This window comes from Liolophura sinensis, chromosome 7 (genome assembly GCF_032854445.1).
Source record: "Liolophura sinensis isolate JHLJ2023 chromosome 7, CUHK_Ljap_v2, whole genome shotgun sequence".
NCBI classification, from domain to species: Eukaryota; Metazoa; Mollusca; class Polyplacophora; order Chitonida; family Chitonidae; genus Liolophura; species Liolophura sinensis.
In genome coordinates this window covers 19,572,332-19,589,373 of record NC_088301.1, presented here as the reverse complement: position 1 = coordinate 19,589,373, position 17,042 = coordinate 19,572,332, and the positions used below count along the sequence as shown (strand labels likewise).

The 17,042-nt window shown below is 38.3% G+C and overlaps 2 protein-coding genes across 7 annotated transcripts in view; one reads left to right on the top strand and one right to left on the bottom strand.

The window, feature by feature from the left end:
• Window positions 1–4,768, top strand: part of LOC135471554 (3',5'-cyclic-AMP phosphodiesterase 4C-like) — a 227,533-nt gene extending 222,765 nt beyond the window's left edge. For all 6 annotated transcript variants that reach the window (XM_064750828.1, XM_064750831.1, XM_064750829.1 and 3 more), the window contains exons 11-14: window positions 55–209; window positions 784–906; window positions 2,182–2,364; window positions 2,978–4,768. In XM_064750828.1, coding sequence (XP_064606898.1) covers window positions 55–209; window positions 784–906; window positions 2,182–2,364; window positions 2,978–3,304 — 788 coding nt within the window. In that variant the 3' untranslated portion in view covers window positions 3,305–4,768. The remainder of the gene's footprint in view (window positions 1–54; window positions 210–783; window positions 907–2,181; window positions 2,365–2,977) is intronic.
• A 6,267-nt stretch (window positions 4,769–11,035) lies between these two features.
• On the bottom strand, window positions 11,036–16,690 carry LOC135471489 (growth/differentiation factor 6-A-like). The gene is made up of 3 exons (XM_064750745.1): window positions 16,241–16,690; window positions 15,737–15,913; window positions 11,036–12,688 (listed from the first exon to the last, which is right to left on the bottom strand). Exons 1-3 carry the CDS (start codon window positions 16,569–16,571, stop codon window positions 11,925–11,927), a joined length of 1,272 nt encoding a protein of 423 aa, XP_064606815.1. The 5' UTR covers window positions 16,572–16,690; the 3' UTR covers window positions 11,036–11,924.
• Window positions 16,691–17,042: the final 352 nt, after the last annotated feature.

The window sequence follows — 17,042 nt, the reverse complement described above, 5'->3', positions numbered from 1 at the left end:
GCGATCTAGCTAGGCCCTGGTTTTTAATATTATCTGTTGTTTCTTCTGTTGCAGGCTCAGAATTGGCGTTAATGTATAACGATGAATCTGTCCTTGAAAACCATCACTTAGCCGTGGCTTTCAAATTACTTCAAGAAGAAAACTGCGATATTTTTGCAAATCTTAGCAGGAAGCAGAGGCAGACTTTAAGGAAAATGGTGATAGACATGGTAAGTCACTGTCCAGCCAGAAGGTTGTATTCTTCTTTATTATTTATGCATCGGTGAAATCCCAGTATTTCCTTCACTGATAAAAATGATATCTTCACTAGTTAGATATCACTTTTCTTTCTACATTTTGCTATTACACTGCTGGAGACCGTGAAATCTTTGTGGACCGCATCACAAAGCCGTGCACTTCCACGCAATATATAGTTCGCAAAAAAAAGAGCTTGAAATCTCGTGGGCACCTCTCACTGGAACAATATTTATGGTGTTCAGCGTTCACTGTGCAATATCCTCTATTTATTATATTGTCATAGGAATTTTTATTACTATATTTCACCTGTAGTTTATTTTTTATCAAGTGATCCATTTTGCTTGATTCAGATCAATTTATATACCTTAAAACACCACTTAAGGCTTTCTTGTGAAGTTTGATTAATTAACACCTTGGTATTATCCTGAAGCAAGTGAGGAAAAATTTTCCAGGGAAATTAAATTTCCAAAATTCAAACAATGATCTGAATGTCTTTTTTTAATGAAACAAAAAGAAATTATTGTTATTTTTGCTTTGTTTTTTAAGGTGCTTGCAACAGACATGTCAAAACACATGAGTCTGTTAGCTGATCTCAAGACAATGGTGGAAACGAAGAAGGTTGCCGGCTCAGGTGTTTTGTTGTTAGATAATTACACAGACAGAATTCAGGTAAAATGAAAATCTGCTTTAATAGTGATATCCTATGTACAGTTTAAAAAGAGTGCCTTTTCTGGTTGGGTTGGAATGTATTTTATTGACGTGGTTAGCCTGCCAGGGTGGTGCAATGACCCAGGAGCCTCTCCCCGATTCTCTTAGTTCATCCATTTCATACTGACTTCCTCTCCGGCCGTATGTGGGAAGATCCTGCAGCAACCTGCTGATGATCGTGAGTTTCTTCCGGGCTCTACCCTGTTGCCTCCCACCATAATGCAGGTCGCCATATATATATTTAAGTGAAATAAAATCAAATAGACAAATGAGCAAATTTAGGGAGTGGGTTGTGGCCAAATTGTTAAGATGCTTGAGAGTCTTAAAACTTTTGGTACGTTCAAACTCACAAGGAGTGGTTTCAATCTCCACCAAAACAGGAAAATCATAAAAACATTAAACATTTTCAGGTTTATTTATGTTTTATGTATATTGTCATAAAACAGAGAATATGATTAGCGTCGCCTAATGGTTAATAAAGTCAGTCAGTGGTTAGTAAAATCAGTCAGTGGTTAGTAAGGTCAGTCAGTGGTTAATAATGTCAGTCTATGGTTAGTAAAGCCATTTAGTGGTTAGTAAAATCAGTCAGTGGTTAATAATGTCAGTTTATGGTTAGTAAAGCCATTCAGTGGTTAGTAAAATCAGTCAGTGGTTAGTAAAGTCAGTCAGTGGTTAATAATGTCAGTCTATGGTTAGTAAAGCCATTTAGTGGTTAGTAAAATCAGTCAGTGGTTAATAATGTCAGTCTATGGTTAGTAAAGCCATTCAGTGGTTAGTGAAATCAGTCAGTGGTTAGTAAAGTCAGTCAGTGGTTAATAATGTCAGTCTATGGTTAGTAAAGCCATTCAGTGGTTAGTGAAATCAGTCAGTGGTTAGTAAAGTCAGTCAGTGGTTAATAATGTCAGTCTATGGTTAGTAAAGCCATTTAGTGGTTAGTAAAATCAGTCTGTCAGTGGTTAGTAAAGTCAGTCAGTGTTTAGTAAAGTCAGTCAGTGGTAGTGGTCAAAACTGCGTGTGACGCCTGGCCGGGTTTGATCCAAGTACAAACCTGGCTTGCTAACGATGATAATGGCTCTTCTTTATCAGGTGTAATCTGGCTTGTAACAAACTAAAAACACATCACGCTGATGGCTACTTTAACAAAGACAGAATGGAATGACAGTATACTGATAACGCCTCGATCAGTACGGCTCTAGGAGCATGCACTAACGAGTTCATATTTGTTTGTCCATGTAGGTATTACAAAATATGGTTCACTGCTCTGACTTGAGCGGCCCCACACGACCCCTAGAAGTGTACCGCACCTGGGTGGATCGCATCATGGAAGAATTCTTCCAGCAGGGTGACCTGGAGAGAGAGAAGAAGCTGGACATTAGCCCTATGTGTGATCGACTGACGGCCACAGTAGAGAAGTCACAGGTGAGGCCACTGGCTAATTAACTAATTGCACTTCTCAAAATGAGAACTGGGTAATGATGACATTAATGTCAGCTGTGACTAATTGGTAGTGTTATACTATCACTGACAGCAGAGCGGTTTTCAAATCGCACATAAATCTTGAACTTCGAAGTCGCATGAATTATGTAGAGCTTACCTCAACATGTATATACTTCCACTAAGCGAAGAGAGACACAAAAACGCTCCTTTGTGTTGAATAACAGATTTACAACTATCATCTTATTTGAAATTTGAGTGAGACCAAACACTACAGTGAAAAATGTTTCATTTGTATGACAGCGGTCAAGTTAATGAATGAGAAAAAAATGGCGCCCTTTGCAGTTAAGCCTATGTGGTCTGTTGTTGATCTATTCAGATTAAACTCATAGGCATCAGGGCTGTGGCTGCCAATCAACTTCGAACAAGAGCTGAAATATCACATGCTCAAATCCAGCTTTTTGGTCTGCATTGAGATATTTGTCAACTGATGGACTGCTGCTATATATGTGAAAATATTGGCGCTAAACCTCAGTATAAATAAATGAATAAGTAAACAAATTCTGTGTATATTGACACCTCCGTTCTTGTGCTTCAGGTCGGCTTTATAGACTACATCGTGCACCCACTATGGGAGACGTGGGCAGACTTGGTGTATCCCGACGCTCAGGAAATCCTCGACAACTTGGAAGATAACCGCGATTGGTTCCAGAGTATGATTCCCATCAGCCCCTCGGCCAGTTTCTGCCACAACAAGCAGAGCGAGTCATCGTCTGAGAGAGATGGTGAGGACGGGGCCAAATTCCAGTTTGACCTCGAGGAGGACAAAGAAAATAGCTCAAACGTGAACTCTAACCTTACCAAAAGGCAAGGTGGGTCAGGGCGACCCAGCAATATACAGGAACAGGATGAAAGTCCAAGTTAATTTCTACAAAGCTGAGCGCATGGCCTAGCTAGGAGGGTAGCGACTTGTAAGGACCTGACTGTTGGGCAGCAAGTATACATGGTACGAACCCTGCAGGCATGTAGTGACTACATCGTAATGGTACGCTACATCGACCGTGTCTAAAACTGAAATCATGGATATTCCACACAATTAATTTGGCTATCACCTTAATTGCTGTCACAGTGGAATTATGTCAAAGCTAGGACTCCCCCAGCTACAACTAAGGGGGCTACAACCAAGACTGGAGAGCCTGTGCTTTGTTGTTGTCATGGCAACCTGTAGTGACATGAAGGGGAGGTAACCGAACTAACCCTAAGACTGATGTGGTAGAGGAGTAATTGGAGAGCTGCTACTAACAGTGAAATGAAGTGACATTAGATTTTCGCGGAAACTATTGCCAGTCACTTTGCAATATTTCCTTCTAACTGATCTTTATTCCATGTCTAATTCTGTGTTCCTGTGGGAAATTTGTACGTGTGTATATATATATATGTATATGTGGACAACTTTTGATAGTTGATGATACGAGTGGGGTGATCTATGGAGAGAATGCTGGTGATGTTTGCAGTAGAAAAGTGGATTTTGCTGACTAATTCTAACTGTAAAATGCCGTTTCCTACTAGATTGGCCTGTTTTTGATGTACCAAAATAACAGTGACATATGTATATCAGAAATCTATACAGGCCTGACAGCATATATTCCCGTCTCGCAGTGAATGTTCTTAACAAAACGGGTGGGTTTGCTCTGTTTTAACAAATGTGAAGTAAACTCTTCATTTTTTTTTTTTAGCTGAAAATTTCAGCATTGGAATTCATACATACGTAAAATCATGTAGAAAATTAAGAAATTTTTACTGACGTTTTTTCTGTTGAGGGTTTGTTTGTCTCTGACTAATTTAATAATCATCGCCTTAAAATCATTATTAGACTAACCAGATCATGGTTTATTTGGACTATGTATGATTAAGAAGAAGACAAAAACAGATTTTAAGTCCAATAACTTTTGTAAAAAGTCATCTTCAAGAAACGGAAGTCACACAGTAATATATCCTCTTTCTTTAAACATTGAAGATTTTCTTTGAAGAAAAAAGTCTTTGTTTTAATGTTTTTCCTCAGGAAAGTGTATACTTTGTATATTCAAGAAAGAATATACACACACACATAAATGATTCAGCTAGATATGATATAAAATGCTGTACGGGTAGATGTGGCAAAAGACACCATGCCACTGGAAGTATGTTCATGTGTGGTCAATTATTTCCAATTTATTATTTATACAAAGTAGGAAAGAAAGATCTTCTTCCTTGTGAACAGAAATCTGGGAACGGTACAAAAGCTTACACAGGGTTAAGCTAATTGTCTTTGAAATTGTCTGTTATGTATTTATATTCAAATGTATTCTCATTTTATAACCTGAAATAGAACTGCTCAAAGCCATTTTAACTCCCATGTTTGTTTTTAAAATGTGTATTACATACCTGTGTACCATGACCGCAAGTCAGTATATGTGTTCCTGCTTCTGAGTCAGAACTTCAGTAATTCAGCATGTAACACAGTGAACTGAAGTGGCGAGTGAAATGCAAATGGTTACACATAGTAGTATTAAACCAAGTGTGAAAGATGGTGAAGACAGAACACATGTGTACATCTCGGACAGAAAATAAATGTTGGATGGTTACGGCTGTTTAGGTCGTACTGTAAATCTTTAACCTTTTTCAACCAGTAAAGCACTTTTTTTTTCCTGTGGAATTTATACATATGATGATTTGTTTGTGTCATTAAAGATGCAAGCTTCATAAAAGTGTGCAAATTACTTCTCTACACCCATAGTTCTCATAGAATGTTTCAAAACGTTAGTTGCAGAGGAGGTTGAAATGGTTGAAGAAGGAGGGAAATTTAGACAGTTTATAAGGTGTGGCATTCACTGCAGAATGTCATGCAAATCACACAACAGTGGTGGTAGTAAATTCTGTTTAGCATAAGCACAGGTGACAACACAATGGCTACACTGTAAAAAAAAAAACACAATGTATTAAAGTTTGCTACACTGTAAACATTTGTAGTTGTATAAAACCCTGCTCGTTTATTTTGAGTCAAGAGCAGTTTTTAAACTCTGGGATTGTTAAGTTTTTTTTTTTTTTTTTTTTTTTTTTTTGGTGATATTCTGCACTGGGGTATATTTTTGCAGGTCTACATTATTGTACTGTTACTGACTTTAGTCTTTAGTTTCGCTCATTACATTTTATTAAACGTTTACAGTCTAATAACTTTGAATTGATCAGTGGACATTGTCATGAGTTGGGGTGTTTTTCATATCTGTGGTCAACTGGCGTAACTCTTACCTTTTACTCCAGCACATTTAGACATTATTCTTTCTCTTTCACTTCAGTGGGTAGGGTTTGTGGTAAAATTGTTAACTGCTAATTGTTATTTGTTAGCTTGTAATTTTACATACAAGTTGACTACAACTCTACAGTTAAAAACAAAAAAAACAGCTACTGCTACATGTATGTGTAGTCCACCACAAAGCATGTCCACATATATACACACGTATATTTTGGAGAATCCATATAAATTTGCTCTGTGTCGTCTCAATATTCAAGCCACGCTCACATTTTGGATGGCCGCCATGTCTCCTTACATGAAATTTTGTGAGGACTGTGCTTAATTCCACATTGCAAATCTTATTTTCCTGTCAGCAGTATCTTGGCACTAAACCAATTGAGATACTGAAAACTACCAAGTAGAAGGCGTACTTACATGTACTTTGAAATGTTGATTTGGTCAGCTACAGAATTCCAAGGTGACTGCACAGCTGCAGGTAGGTGCTAATTTGACCAGGACTGTTGTGGCAGGTGTAGTACCATACCTTGCTGCCTGAAATGCAAATATGGCTTATGAACCAATCAGAATGCTTGACCTTGTACTTGGCAGATGTCACTGTCAGCGATAAGTGGCTATAATGGCGATACTATTCTGTAAGACGGACTGGAAGATAAAAGACAAATGGCATGGGTGAAGGACACGGTCCTCTCAACGTTATTGCATAAGAAAGTGTCCTTGCTCGGATTGCTGTCAGCTATCTTGTATCCGTGGGATTTGTATACTTTTCAGCTTTCCAGATAGTCTTTGTATTTCTGCAGAGCTTTCGTGGTGGTATTTTGTACAACTAGGCCTTACTGGTCGCTAGCAAAGTGGCAAAAATTGACCTTTTACCCAATGCTTTAACATTTGGCAGCTATTTTATTTTCGACACGAAAGGGTGGTCTTGTGACCCCCAACTTCTAATCCGTCTTACAGAATATGTATGGTATTGATGAGATGCTTTTTGTAGATAGAGAATAATATATATGAAAGATCAGAATGAATGTACCTGTTTTATCACCTGCTATAGCTGACAGTCACTTTGTAGAAATGCATGCAGTCACCAGCAAGTATGAACTCTTGCATCTAACCAGACAATATCATTCTGGGCATGTTCTCCCTTCAAGTACTTCAGTTATATGTATATTGAACTAGCTTATAATGATCTGAAATCACGTCATGGAAAGCACAAGGACTTCTGGAACATTTGTATGAGCTGGCCAATGTACTTTCTGGTACATGTTGATTAACTGTGTATCCACCTTTAGGGTAGATGACACTCCTCCCCACCCCTATTCCCTCCTCCCCACCCCCAACTCCCTCCTCCCACCACACTCAGTTCCCAATAGGAGTAGTCGAGATGGGTACATGTTCCAAATACGATTGTCAAAATACTTAAGTGACTGGGATGAAATGCTTATATGCTCAGCTGTGTGACATCTGATAAATAATGAGAAGTAATATATAAACTTTACCCGAAATTTGATTCATTTAAAATATACAATCATTACAAACTGCAGCAAGACCATACATGTTAGCATAACAGGTAGTTAGATATGTCAGAATGCTTCAAAATATGTATGTTAATTAGTGCATTGGCCTAAAATTTCATTGATGACTCCTGAGTTCCATCGATCCTGGAAGTTTATTGTAAGGTTTGATTCAAACATACTAGCTGATATCAAACCGGTACTAGAAAAAATGCAAGTTTCAACAGCAAAAGTAATAGGTATTTATTTTCCTCTTGAAGTAGAAGAGTTGGGGCTGTAAAGTTTATTGCAGCAATATTTGATGATGTTTTTCTTATGCTCTTGAATATGATCTCACTTAACTAATACACAGCTGTATGTTAAATTGTATTAAACTCTGATCTCTCTCGGATCAACGGTTTTTCTTTTTCTTGGAATTTTTTTTTTTTTTTTGTTATTTATTTTTTGGACAGTTCACAAAAAGGGTGAAATCTAAGAAATTCACAACCAGCAGCAGTTGATTATTCAGATCTCTAATTTTTTCACCTGGACATGATTTTTCAGGTGTCTGTTTTAAGTCGACTTTCACCAAGACATGATTCTTTCAGGTGTCTGTTTGAAATCGACATTCACCTGGACAGGCTTTTTCAGGTGTCTGTTTGATGTTGACATTCAACAAGACGTGATCATTCAGGTGTCTGTTTGATGTTGACATTCACCTGGACAGGATTATTCAGGTGTCTATTTGATGTTGACATTCACCTGGACATGATTTTTCAGGTGTCTGTTTGATGTTGACATTCACCTGGACAGGATTATTCAGGTGTCTATTTGATGTTGACATTCACCTGGACATGATTTTTCAGGTGTCTGTTTGATGTCGACATTCAACAAGACGTGATCATTCAGGTGTCTGTTTGATGTCGACATTCACCTGGACATGATCGTTCAGGTGTCTATTTGAAGTCTACCTTTACGTGGACTTGATGATCCAGGCATGTATTTGAAGTCTATCTTTACATGATGTATAACCAGTTCATATATGAATTAATGATACACAGTATGTATAGATCCTGTGTAATGTATAGGCCTTCTGAAGATGGGTGCCATACAGTTAAATTAGTAAGGTAGCAAACTTTGGAACATTTGTCAGCAAGGATATACATGTACTGTACATAATCAGCCAAAACCAGTTTAAGGGGAGTAGAAATATCGCAGGAGCCTAACTCATTGTTTTTTGTTTTTTGTTTTTTTTTTTCCAACAATACTTACATGATGTTTGAAACCAGTGTCATATAGTATTTTTTACATTGCAACAATGAATTGTTTTTTTAGTGGTGTTATTAGGCTTGTACACACAGAGAGCTATATATATGCATGTATATATGGTTTTGAGCCATGCTGTATAACTGCTGTTAATCAGTTAACAGTACAGCAAACTCTCAAAATGAGTGCATGATACAGCCTAAAACTTCAGCTGTTGTTTGAGCACCATGTTATTGCATGAACCATTGCAGTAATAGTGTTACACTGTGTGTTAACAGATCAGTCCTTTTAGTAATGGTGGTCAGGACTATGTTTTAACAGATCAGTCCTTTCAGTAATGGTGGTAAGGACTGTGTTTTAACAGATCAGTCCTTTCAGTAATGGTGGTAAGGACTATGTTTTAACAGTTCAGTCCTTTCAGTAATGGTGGTAAGGACTATGTTTTAACAGTTCAGTCCTTTCAGTAATGGTGGTAAGGACTATGTTTTAACAGATCAGTCCTTTCAGTAATGGTGGTAAGGACTGTGTTTTAACAGATCAGTCCTTTCAGTAATGGTGGTAAGGACTGTGTTTTAACAGTTCAGTCCTATCAGTAATGGTGGTAAGGACTGTGTTTTAACAGTTCAGTCCTTTCAGTAATGGTGGTAAGGACTGTGTTTTAACAGTTCAGTCCTATCAGTAATGGTGGTAAGGACTATGTTTTAACAGTTCAGTCCTTTCAGTAATGGTGGTAAGGACTATGTTTTAACAGATCAGTCCTTTCAGTAATGGTGGTAAGGACTGTGTTTTAACAGATCAGTCCTATCAGTAATGGTGGTAAGGACTGTGTTTTAACAGTTCAGTCCTTTCAGTAATGGTGGTAAGGACTGTGTTTTAACAGTTCAGTCCTATCAGTAATTGTGTTAAGAGCCGTGTTTTAACAGAAGAACCATCAAGGTTTGTAATAGTGTTAAGCACTGCATGTTTTAACCGAGAAATCTTTGCAGTAAACATGTTAAGCGCTTTTAACAGAGGAAGCACTACAGTAATGGTGCTAAGCACCCTGTTTCAAGAGGGAGCATTGTGGTAATGGTGTAAAGCACTATGATTTATCAAAGGAACAATGAAGTAATGGTGTTTAACCAGTTTCAACAGAGGGAACAGAGGAACAGTAATGATGTTATAAGCACTGTGTATTAACAGACGAATCATTGCAGTAATGATGTTATATGTAGCTGTATAACAATCTCATCATTTGATAGAATATATAGTTGGCAATAGCGATGTCCTGTTTTCAAAGTATTATTTGTTATTCATGTGTATAGATTTATCAATTAGCCCATTATTCTGTGATATCAGCTGGGAATCATGGGATGTGGAACACAGCTTTCACTTTCTGTTAGCTAATTCAGTTTGTTTCTAAATCCACGTCTCCACTCAGGATTGTGCGTCACATTATCCAGTTGAAGATTACAAAGACAATTTAAATGTTCATGTCCATGTGTGAAGTTTGTCTTTTTTCCATATGCAGTCACCAATAGTCCACAGTTAGCATACCGGAGAGTATAACAGAGTTGAAATGATTGGTTTAACTCTATAGACAACGCAGTAACACAAATGTAAATAATTAATGCATAGTTGTTAATGAAAGAAGCTTTTTTTCTAATAATGAAAGAGTTGCTAGTGTGCTACATTAACAAAATTGTGTTGTATATAAGTACCAATCCCATGATTCCTTGCTTCTTTTTTCGAACTAACGAAATAAAAAAGTTACAATTCAATATATGCCTGTCTTTGTTCATGCTTTGGCGTTTTGTGTAGTTGTTGTTTTGTTGGTTATGATTATGGCCTGATAATGTTTACATGGCCTAGATTACGTGCCCATCTCCTTCTCATATGACGTCATGACGTCACAATAGCTTTCGTCAAGGATGGAATGAAATTAACGTCACGAGACATTGATCTGTTATACCCGTCGTGTGAAATCTATCCATTTATTTTTGTCAGGGAAAACATCCTGTTTTTTAATAGACTCGTCCATACAAACGTTTTGCATGCGCACCAATGGGAGTAAAACATGCAATGTATGGTCTTTCATCGTCTGCTTTACATGTAATACCAAAACGGTTGAGGCTTCTAGAATTTGCATTAGATGAGCTTTAACATATTTGTAATATTTGATTGTATGTTGTTCTACAAAATACTGAAATATTTAAGGGGGCCTCCGGGGCTCAGTTGGTTAGCGCGCTAGAGCAGCGTAATGACCCAGGAGCCTCTTACCAATGCGGTCGCTGTGAGTTCAAGTCCAGCTCATGCCGCCTTCCTCTTCTTTGCTGTCCATAAGTGGCAAGGTCTGCCAGCAACCTGCTGATGGTCATGGGTTTTCCCCGGGCTCTTCCCGGTTTCCTCTTACCATAATGCTGGCCACCGCCGTATAAGTGAAATATTCTTGAGTACGACGTAAAACTCCAATCAAATAAATAATAAATCAAATATTTAAGTTTTACTTATACAATGGCAGAGGAACCAGAGCACCCGAGGTAAACCACCGACAAAAAGCACCTGTTGTGAAATGGTGCAATAGACAACATAAATTCATTTCCAACATCCACGAAAGAAAATCCAAAACATCTGAAAATTAAAAGATGCATTTTGTATTGAACATTAAGCCAGTGGTACTAAATGGCTTTCTTAAACCAAATGTCTGGTTATATTAGTTATAAAAACATATAGATTTAGAAGTTAGTTTAATAATATTTGACAATCTCTAGATAGCACTCTATAACAATAAGTCATCCAAAATCAGCAATAAATGGAAATTCAATGTTCAAAACCTGAAGTCTCAGAATTATTCATCTGCTAAGACATGATTATGGTAGATTCGCTAATACACATGTTGATGTAGTTGAAACTGGTAATTACTCCAAACCTGATCACAACAATCTATTACTCTCAAATTACCCTATTTCTTCTAAAATTTGGGACACCTGGTCTAATCATTTTAGCCAATATATATGTAATTCTAACAGGAATACTGAGTTTCTTTTTTCTCAGATGGTTAGACCATCTCATGAACAACATACTCAGTTTTACTTTTCCAAAAGGTTGGTAAAGAAATGTAACTTTCTACTTTCAACATTATTGATATCTGTCTCCAATTTTAGAAGAAATGGGGTAGTTCCACTTTTATAAATTTAAAAATGAAAGTCTCACATACAACTGGACTTAATTTAATTTTAAAACAAATGTACATTTACAACAACTGTAGTCTCAAATGTTAATTTTATAAAGGTAATTAAATTCAACTAGTGCATCAATTCAAATGGTGAAATTAAGCACAATTAAAATGTATGACTCACTGTTGATTTGCATTTAACTTATTTATGTCTCCTTTGAAGATGAACAAAAACATTTTCTAATTTGCAAAAGAAAAACTTAACGAGAACAACAATGCGTATTGTACCAATGCTACTAGTAATTCAGCTGATGCTATTCTGTGAATCCAAAGCACAAAAATCCTTTTAGAGACAGGCACAGTCTTCAGAAACCACATCAGGCAGACGGCGAATAACATGATCGTTGTTTGCGGCAACATAGTACACATCGATAGGAGCCAGTTTGATGGGGACACAAGACGTGGCCGGGATCTCTCGGTGTTGCCATTTTGTTGCCACGATGTACTGGTCACGGATGAAAGCATTGTTGGTGGAATTGAGCTCCTTGCCAGCTAGAGGGGAAGGACAGATGCCACCGCAGAAATTCAGTCTGACGGAAGTGGGAAATTTAATCCAGGTCCAGCGCAGGTCTGCGTGGAAATCAACAACCCAGCTGTGCAGGTGGCAGTTTGGGTTGTGATTGTGAATCACACTGCTTTGAGCACGGTATCTTCTCGCTTTACGGCGCATCCTGTGGTCAGAGCTGTTGTGCGCATCAAACCCAACATTCAACCTCTGCCTGCTACCGCTCGTGTTTTCACTGGACAGGTAATCACCCTCATCGTCGATCTTCTGGCCTACACTCGTGAGTCTGTCTTCGGGGTCTAGAGGCACCATGTTATGGTAGACAATGAGTAGGGGTACGTGTGTGGGGTCCTCTGTTACCAGATAGTCTCCGACAGATGATGTGGCCAGGTTTTCTGTGACTGATGTATTCAGACTTATTATCACCTTCATTTCAGAGCTCATTTCCTCCACAAGCTTTTTGAACACCTTAGTCACATTGAACAACAATATCGTGTTACTCTGGTTGGTCAGCTCTCTGGTGTAGGTTGAGTTAAACTGGTTATCTGTAAGTCAAAAACACAGGTTTTTAGTAAATAACAGAATTATCTTTTTTATGGGACTGTATTTTCCTGGAATGGCAAACTGATAATTCATATTCCAGTTTCCATTAACTTGTTAAAACCCACCTAATAAGACGCTGACTTTGTAATGCAAAGTCAACATTTTAAATGATTCCAAATGTTGTCAAAAACGACATTCTTACATACATTCCGTTTAGACATGTTAGATAAAAATTATACCAATCTGAACTTACGGGACAGGCCCAAGTTTAAAGTTTTGACTTTATAAGACAATATCGTTTTGTGGTGTTTCAGGGGCTGATTCTAAAAAGCCACTTTTCAACGACATAAAAATTTAAAATGTTATCGATTTAATGGCTTATTTTTGGATAAAAAAGATAAACTTGGGAACGCATCAGTGTTATTTACAGTAAAATGTGTCCCAATTTTCATTTCTGGGGCTATTGACTGCGTACTATATTGAGACTTTATATACGAAGACTTTATATATTTACATACATGTAAATTAAAAAAATGCTGAATTGTAGAACAAACTTAATTGTGGCACAGTGTACTATAGCTTTAATAGAATGAGACATCATTAGAATTCAACAATGAATGGTTAAATGACATGAATTGATGGTGACTGAATAAAACCAATCCATGTTAAACAAAGATAAGTGAAGTAGTGGGCTTTAATATGTATTATTCAAAAATAAAATTGTGTTAGCTGCTTGTCAAAAACAGGGTCAATCTGCCAGATATTAGTACCAGTTGGCTGAGGAGTGCCTGGATGAACACATTTCACTGAATTCAGGTCGGTAGCCTGAGTATTACAGAATTGGTGAAAATCCACAGCGCTCACACAATGGCTGCATTGCTAACTTCCAGGGTCTAGAATTTGTTCACTTTTAACATAGAAATGATCAGGAATTGTTTGGGACTGTGTATGTCATTCTTATTTTATAAGAATCATTCAGGCATAGCTGTATTTATTATCTTCATTCAAACTTCACTGATAATAAAGTTGCTAAATATCACACACAAATTAAGCTACAAACCAAATATTGTTGTACCTGTACCTGTTTGCCCCATTAACCTTCACCCAGCCTCAGTATAATCATCTTAGCTGCATTGGGGTCAACGAGGATGAAAAGCTGTTTTCACTATTCAGCACTGGTGTGGGTGTACCAGACTGTTTTAAACTGGTGGGTTAATTACTAAGAGGCCTGGGGCAAGTAGCCAAACAATCACACACTGTAGGAGAGGATACATATACCTGTATACCAAATGAACTTTTCTGTTCCACACAATATACCATGCACTTGGTAAAATTCCAGCACCTTGTCTCACATGTGGAAACTAACATTTAACTCCATGAAATATTATGCTGGTTTTCATCAGCATAACCTAAAAGCTGTCAGTTGTTATCAGTACATTACAGTAATTACTGCTGACAGCTTGATGTATTTTGTTTCTCCTAAAACGTAATACATTACTCAGGTATTGTTTGCCAATACAATATTATAGATATGGAGGTCAGGTTTATGGGTGGAGGAAACCCAAGAGCACGCAGTTACCCTGAACATCGAAAAACCAGGCACCTGCATGACCAATATCCTGATGTAGCCAGAGCAGTGAGAGGTGAATTCAAAGATGCAATCTCTTTGGTCACACCCACACACCCAGTCACCCATAGTGCACACGTACTCCAAACACAGCATGTGTTGCTCTCTTTCCTCGTTTCACATCAGAAATCTTGAAGAAGGTCAAGGTCACTCAGGGGTAGAATATACATAGTGATGAAGCAGAAAATAATATCAGAGAAAAACAAAAACTTAATCTGTCCCCAACCTGCGGATGGCCAAGGGTTTCCCCCGAGTTTTGCTCAGTTTCTTGCGACCATAATGCTGACTGCCGTCATATAAGTTTGGCATAAAACACAAATCAAATACATAAAAAAATTAAATAGCCCTAAATTTTAATCAAATCACTTGTTCGTCATGAAATATTGGTGGGAAAGGCTGGGTTCATCATGTTGATGCCCAATTTGGCACAAAACAGTAAATATGTGGCACGTAAACAGCGAAAACAACCTCCCAAAAACCTCACCTTACACTGCTCTGACAACAAACAAATCAAACCCAGGTCAGGTCATACCAAAGACTTTAAAAATGGTACTTGTTACTACTCCGCTTGATGCTCAGCACTGAGAGGTTAGAGCAAGGAAACAGGACTGGTTGGCCCAGTGTTAGTACAATGTGACAAGATAAGGGTATCATGTCTGGTGTCTTGAGTCTGATACTTCAGTCAGTGGTGCCAACACTTTGGTGGCATGGACTTGCCCTGCCTCAAGAAGACAGAGTACACGTGTATTTATTTATTTATTTGACTGGTGTTTTACGCCGTACTCAAGAATATTTCACATATACACTGGCGGCCAGCATTATGGTGTTGGGAAACCGGACACAGCCCAGGGGAAACCCACAACCATGCACAGGTTGCTGGCAGACTTTCCCACTTACGGCCAGAGAGGAAGCCAGCATGAGCTGGACTTGAACTCAAAGCGACCGTGGTGGTGAGAGGCTCCTGAGCCATTACACTGTTAGCGCAATAACCAACTGTGCCATGGAGACCCCTAGTATACATGTATGTACACATAGTCAATGACTGGTTGTCATATGACTGAAAAATTACTAAGCACGATGTTAAACCCAAGCATAAATACAAGCTCATATACAAACAAAATGGGTGCCTTCACACCCAGGTTTTCCTTAGAGAGCACCGACGTAAACAAAAAGGTGATTTAATTATGGCCTTGGGATCTTGGTCTTTTCAAAATTACATATACATAAGTACATTAAATCTGCACATTAATGAGCTCAATTTGCCTAACTGTTGTAACTGCCATATGTTTGGGCCTACCAAAACATTTTTTATAGTCATACCTGTCTTATTATCCAAAGCTACTTGGAATATGCTGGGGTGAGAACTGCTGCAGTTCTGCTGTTGATTTATTTTGTTTTTTTACTGTTATGAAGTCAAGCTTACCATTGGCATTATAGACCGTAAGTTTTACTGTAACTGTGTCGCTGTCAGAGTCTCTTGCAGATAGCTTTGAGTTCTTGTACAGAATTATTTCAGCGGCTGTCACTGATTCCACACCTTGGGACAGGCTTTTGTTTAAACTGAACATCAATGTCATTTCCTTCAAAACATGAACGTCATCTGCAACACAGCAATAATTAACCCACATTTAACTACATGTCCTCATTCTATAGAACTAACAGAAATAAAAACAATAACAAAATACAAATAAAAAAAAATTATAACCATAATGCTGGACTGTGCCAAGAAAAGGTTGAAGTAATGCATTTGTTTTCTTCCGAATCATACACGTTGATGGTCGACTATAAATCAGTACATATCAGGAGGTCCTTACATGAAACGCAGCCAAGCATATTTAGATTAAAGGTCTACAGTTCGTGGTAGTGGCATACCTATATTTTGGTTTCGGTTTTGATTGTGGGTGACGCTCGACCGGTGACAGTTTACCTGTAGGTGGTTCCGACAAAACTGCCACTACACTCGGCTCTTTCTGCGGCTCCCTGTTATTCTCCTCCCCAGCCATCATCGCTGCCCACACAGACAGAATGTAATCGTGGGGTTGAGTGTCCTCGCTGGAGTTTTCAGCCGTCTTTTGGAGGTCCGCTAACCTTAAACCTTCGGACAAGATTCCACTGGATTCCAACAACGACTTCATCCGGGACGAAGCTACGTCATGTCCGGGGAAAAGATTACTCGCTTTCTCCTCTTCTTTTCTCTCACCTCTACACATGCAGCTCAAGAAAACTGAACACATTACCAGCAACCTACCCACGGACATTGTGGGTGGGTCAGGTTTTCAGCCTCAAACCTTGCTGATTCTCTTTTTGGTTTAAGTGTTTTCTGGCACCTCGCTCCCGTCAAAATGTGGCGGCGAGAAACTTTCGGCTGGTTAGTGTAAAATTCTGCACCTGGTATAAGTCTGTGCGCCAGAAGAAAATATGGCCCTTGAGTTGTGCTAGCCTTTATTTGATTTCGGTGAAATCAACACCTAGCTGCTTTGCTTGCCAATAAAAAAGTCAGTTATTTCCATCTGGTACAAATCTAATCTGACAATTATTAGCATGTGATTGAATAAACAAGCTAGGGTATATGATTACTAGATACCGGTAGCGTACTGTAACAAATCATTTCTTATCACCCACTCTTTCACAAAAGCCTGTAATTAATGCTTCTTGTGTGGCCAACACAATCCATCTCCTGCAGAACTGAGCTTTAACTTCACTGTTAATCAGCCGTCATTTTATATGCA